This window comes from Berghia stephanieae, chromosome 8 (genome assembly GCF_034508935.2).
Source record: "Berghia stephanieae isolate SIO BIC M18660-M18661 chromosome 8, UCSD_Bste_1.3, whole genome shotgun sequence".
Classification (NCBI taxonomy): domain Eukaryota; kingdom Metazoa; phylum Mollusca; class Gastropoda; order Nudibranchia; family Aeolidiidae; genus Berghia; species Berghia stephanieae.
Genome location: NC_088367.1, coordinates 15,588,671 through 15,594,187, shown reverse-complemented (window position 1 = coordinate 15,594,187; position 5,517 = coordinate 15,588,671). Strand labels below are relative to the sequence as shown.

General features: G+C 36.4%; 1 protein-coding gene across 1 annotated transcript; it reads left to right on the top strand.

Moving 5' to 3' along the window:
• The first annotated feature begins 177 nt into the window (after positions 1 to 177).
• Positions 178 to 5,050, top strand: LOC144978241 (uncharacterized). The gene is made up of 2 exons (XM_078924063.1): positions 178 to 318; positions 2,815 to 5,050. The coding sequence occupies exon 2, from the start codon at positions 2,932 to 2,934 to the stop codon at positions 4,813 to 4,815; it is 1,884 nt and encodes a 627-aa protein (XP_078780189.1). The 5' UTR covers positions 178 to 318; positions 2,815 to 2,931; the 3' UTR covers positions 4,816 to 5,050.
• The last annotated feature ends 467 nt before the right edge of the window (positions 5,051 to 5,517 follow it).

Genomic DNA, 5,517 nt, shown 5'->3' with positions numbered 1-5,517 from the left:
GATCCTGATCGTCTCAAGCTCGTCTCACGTGTCAAGATCGTCTCAAGCTCGTCTCAAGCTCACAACCCGCCTGATCGTTTTAGTAACTCGATCGTTTTACTAACTCGCTCTTCCGGCATTGAGATCGGACGCTGACTCGCTGACGCTGACTCGATCGTCGATCGGGTAAAAGCGATCAAATAACCCAACACTAGGTCCTACACAGTTCCCGTTTACAACATAGCAAGTGCATTGCAGACAGCTCTCAACTATTTGGAGTGGAGCTTCAAATATTTGGATCAAGCCGAAAAAAAATAAATAAAGACTTGTCTTATAAAGGTTAGTTTTAGACTGCTCTGTTTGATTTTCAGGATCATACAATCCACAATTTTATGGTGGCATTTTTCTTTGCCTGTTGGAGATGCTAAAAGCTGTAAGCTGAGTGAGTGCATCCATTTTCGTCTCCTGTTCGTGAATATCCAGTGTGTCATGTACGCTCTACATTTATGTAATTTCCTCATAACAAGCACACCATGGAACATCAAACAAAACTGCGTGTATCCTAAAATGTTTGTATTTCTATTCAAATATTTATTTAGTGAGAACTGATCATCAATCCAATGGCTTTTCGGTGTTCTAAGACACTCCGTGTGGTTTCACTTTATTTTTAGGAAACTGAAAGAAATTTTAATTCCGAGATAAAATGTTTGCGTTCGGTTCAGCAACTAAAAACGAGTGAGGTGCACTCACTTTGCTATGATAAAACAAGAGACCGACTGAGTCTCAGTCTGAGAGGAAAGGTCAAATTCAAATGACAGGCAAGACGGACCGGAGAGGAAAATGGATGCACTGCACTCATTTTGCAGCCCAACGCAGTTTTTACTGCACAGCCATTTGGCTATGTGTTGTAAATGCTAGTTTTAGATGATTGCAGTTTATAGGGACTGGGGGTGTAGGTTTATGCAATATTTTTTAAATATTATATAATAGGTAGAAAAAGAATGAAGTGGGAAACAATTTGGTACATAAATATTAGCCATGACAACAAAACAAAAAGAAAAGAAACTAATAAAAATAATAATAATAATAATAATAATAATAATAATAATAATAATAATAATAATAATAATAATAATAATAATAATGCTGATGATGATGCTGATAATAATAATAATAGAATAGAAGGTATCGACGTCGCTGGTTAGGGCACTGGCCTGTCGCCGAGTCTTTCCAGTCACTGAATGTCTTGTTCACAACTGATCTAATGCATTTCACTAGCCTACTTTTGATCATAGCTATTTTGGGTGGGAGGCACTTCTACACTATGCACATAACTTTCCATCACAGCATCTAATCTATTCTTGAAAGCATTGACACTCGGCGCTTCAACAACATTTGCTGACAATGCATTCCAACATTCAATAACTCTCTGTGTAAAAAAGTTCTGTCGAAGGGTGGTTTTAACTCTGGGTTTCAGAAGTTTATATGAGTGGCCCCTGGTGACTGATTTTTTGTCTACTGTGAACAGCCTATCCTGAGTCGCGTACAAGCAATGTGTGAACTTATAGGTCTCAATCATATCACCTCTCAAACGCCGATAGACCATACATGGCAGTCCTACTCTTTTCAGGCGCTGTTCATAACTCAAGTCCTTGAGTCCACCAACGACCTTTGTTGCTCGCCTAAGCACACTCTCTACAAGCTTCTTATCCTTTTCAATAATAATAAATGATGATGATAATAATGATGATGATGATAATAATGATAATAATAATAATAATAATATTAATAGTAATAATAATAATAATAATAATAATAATAATAATAATAATAATAATAATAATAATAATAATAATAATAATAATAATAATAATAATGGTGGTGCAGAAAAACTTGTGTTAACCTGCATCTCCAAGAGAGGTGCGGCTATGTGGTATTGTGGTATGGCACTCGCCTTCAGTTCAGATGGTCCAGGGTTCTAGTCCCGCCCTATGTGACACATAGTTGCGTCCTTGAAAAAGGCTCTTTATTCACATTATTTCACCATACTCAGGTGTAAAATAAGTACCTGACTGTTAACAGCATTTTTTCTGTCGGGGAAAAAATGTACTATTGCCATGGTGTCATGTCTTGTCTATTAGTTTTAAGTGTTTCTGTTGGCCAGGGACAACTAGTAAAGCGCTTTGGGCACATTTAGTTTATAATGCGCTCTCTAAATGCTCTAGTTTTCTTTTTTAAAATGAAAAGAAAAAATACTGATGATAATAATAATAATACAGTGCAACCTCTGGATAACGATAACCCCTGGATAGCAACATTGACCTCTGGTCCCGATTTTTTTTGCAATATGTTATTAGTATTAAAAAACACAAAATAACCACATACATTTTAGTAAAACCCCTGGTTAGCGACATTGTTATAACAATGATTCGCAGTTGAAACCGATGCTTGACACCCGACCATCGTCATCTCGTACTCTTAACCAATTAAAAACGCCTCTTCGCCCCCCCAACAAGATTACAGTGTGACCTGCCAATCAGAATACATTTTTACTACACAGCGTGGAATCAGCGCTTGTTCATATGGAACCATAGCAAAAGAAGTTTATCAGTGGATGGAACTCTCAAGGATCCATTAACCCTCCCTGTTAGCGACATGGTTAACTGATATCAGGCAATGTTGTGTCCAATGGGGGCATTTATGGATATTTATGGTCTCATATTTAGTTGAAACAACAGTTTTATCACTACACAAAATGCATTAATTTGAAAAACAATTTTTATCTTTCATGAGAGTTTTCCTTAAATCTTATTATTCTTTTCATTCTTTCAACAGGGTTTCTGGGCACATTTTCCCTACAGAAAATATTAAAGAGAACATTTTATAATACAGTTACAGGAAAGCTCTCAAGCAAGGCAATAAAAAACAAAAACAAAAAAACCCCAACAAAGCATGAGTGGAGTTGGTAATGAGTATTGTAGCATTTGTGGAATATATTTTAACTCTTGTGAACAGCACTTGGCTCATAAGGATAGTGAATCACATCTAGCCACAATGAAAAAAATTCAAGAAGCAGATAATTATAGACGAGGTGAGGAAGCAGACTATGTGCTTGATGATATTACTAAAAAAGGATGGTGCCATGTCTGTAGTGTGGAGCTGTCATCCCAACAGCAAGCTGATGATCATCTTGGAAGTAAAGGTCATGAAAAGAAAAAGAGAATGAGAGAAGCATTGCTAAGTAGTGGTTCGTTGCCTTCAGTCAATCAAGAACCAATGCCTAATCATGGGTTATCCAGAGACACTGAGAATAGTTCCAAAAGCTTGCAAAAAGGATTTGAAAATCTTGAAAGTTTGACAGTGAAAGAAAAAGGAAGAACAAGTGTCAATCTGCCACGTAGAGAACTTTATTCAGTTCAACATCCAACAGCCTCTACATCAGGTATAACAGAATATATGCCTACTTCACTAACTGCTGGTTTCAACAATCCACAAATGAGTAAATTGGAGACCAGCTGTGGTGTCCGAAATCAAAGTCAATTAGAAGATGGTAAAAGGCAAGATGAGGAAGGTGACTATTTGTTTGATAACATTTCTAAAAAAGGATGGTGCCATGTCTGTAGTGTGGAACTTTCATCCCAACAGCAAGCTGATGATCATCTTCGCAGTAGAGGCCATGAAAGGAAAAAGAAAATGAGGGATATATTGCCAAGCCATAGTTCGATGCCTGCAGCGACATGTGCTGTTGAGCCAAATGTGCCCCCAAACAATAAGAAAAATTCTTCAAGTCTTCATAGAGATTTTGGGAAAGCTCATGATTCAGTTTTGAAGAGACAAAATGAGGCTAGTGATGCAACATCTAGCTTTTTCATTGAATCATGTGATATTCCTGATGATTTGCCCAGTGCAAGAATAAATCATGTGCAATTCATTGCACCAAATGCATTAAATCTTCAGCCAGACTCTAGGTCGCCATTTTTGCCTGCTGCTTACAATGACCTGAATAGAGCATTTAGTGAAATGGAAACTAGTGTTTCTTCCAATACCTCTCAAAAAACATATACTTTTGATGAAGTTAAGAAAAAAGGATGGTGCTTTGTATGCAATGTGGAACTTTCATCCGTACAACAAGCTGATGATCATCTTAGTAGTGCAGGTCATGAAAAAAAGAAAGCGAAAGATTCGTTGCAAAAATGTGCAGGTCTAAGTCTAACATCAGCAACGGCTCATGGTGCAGCAGCTGAGGCAGAATTTTGGTCAAAGTCTAATGAAAATCAAAGTAGATCAGAAAAACAAAAACCCTTTGGCAATTATAATATTGAGCATATAAAAGAAAAAGGACTTCTTGAATCAGGACAGAAAATTTTCGATCACGACCACGAGCAAACAAAGAGGAAAGAGTTATTTCAATCAGATAATTTTCCCAACAGCCACAGTGTAGCTTCAGGAAGTAAAATGTTTCCATCAGAAAACCAGACATATGTGAAAACATTTCCAAACCAAAGACCTACAGCTGTTGTATCACCTCGAAATGCCATTCCACAAGACGAAAGCTCAGCAAGACAGAGAGAAGAAAATGATTCAGTTCTTGGAAGTGGTATTCCAGTTGATGTTCCCAATACTCCTATGAATGCAAGGAATGATGATGATTTTTATTGTGATGTTTGTAATGTTCAGTCTACATCGAGAGAGATGAATGAACAACATCGTAGGGGCCGGCAACATCGCACAAAAATAAAAAGCTTACGTGGTCAATCACAAGATACCAACAGCAAGAAAGTTTCTCTATCTCTTAATTTGAACTTAGAAATTAACACAATTTCCTTTTGTCATTAGACATAAATATAGCAGATAAATGTCTTTATATTTGATACTGAGCATAATTGGTTTTGTTGATAATATACTGGGTGGCTCAGAAAAATGGTCCCCTGTTTGGAGGTCTCCCACTTCTTTACTATCTTACCCAAAACATTGAAATTCTCAAGGCAATAACATCAAGTAATTAAAATTATGTTGTCAAAATTTCATTTAAATTGATTAAAGTCTCGTTAATTTACACAACAATCAAAAACATGATGCCAAATTGAGTGATTTTAAAAGGACGTGATTTCTTACGTAATTGATTTCCCGGTTTGGTTGATTACAATTGCTTGAAGTGAGAGTTAATTTTGCACCATGAAAAGAACACATATAAGAGATTGTTTTTAAAAAAACAACATTCCTTTGGATAGGCTTTGTCAGTCCAGCATTGCATTCTCACAGAAACACATGGTATCATAGTTTGTCTCTATTTAAGGATTTGTAGACCTTTTTTCGTAGATCCCGACAAAATGAAAGCAGCATCTTTTGTTTTACATAGAACACTCACAGAAAGACTTGTTGTCTGCTTATTAAAAGCTTTTTCTTTATCCTAAAAGTGATTTCATTTTTGTTCAAGACCGACCTTGAGGATTTGCCACTAGTTTTTGCACCTAAAGAAAATTGGCAGCCAAATTTTCAGGACTGCAATCCTATAATAATAATAATAATAATAATAAT

Coding starts and splice junctions, on each gene's coding strand:
- LOC144978241 (XM_078924063.1), top strand. CDS start 2,932: ATGAGTGGAGTTGGTAATGAGTATTGTAGCATTTGTGGAATATATTTT.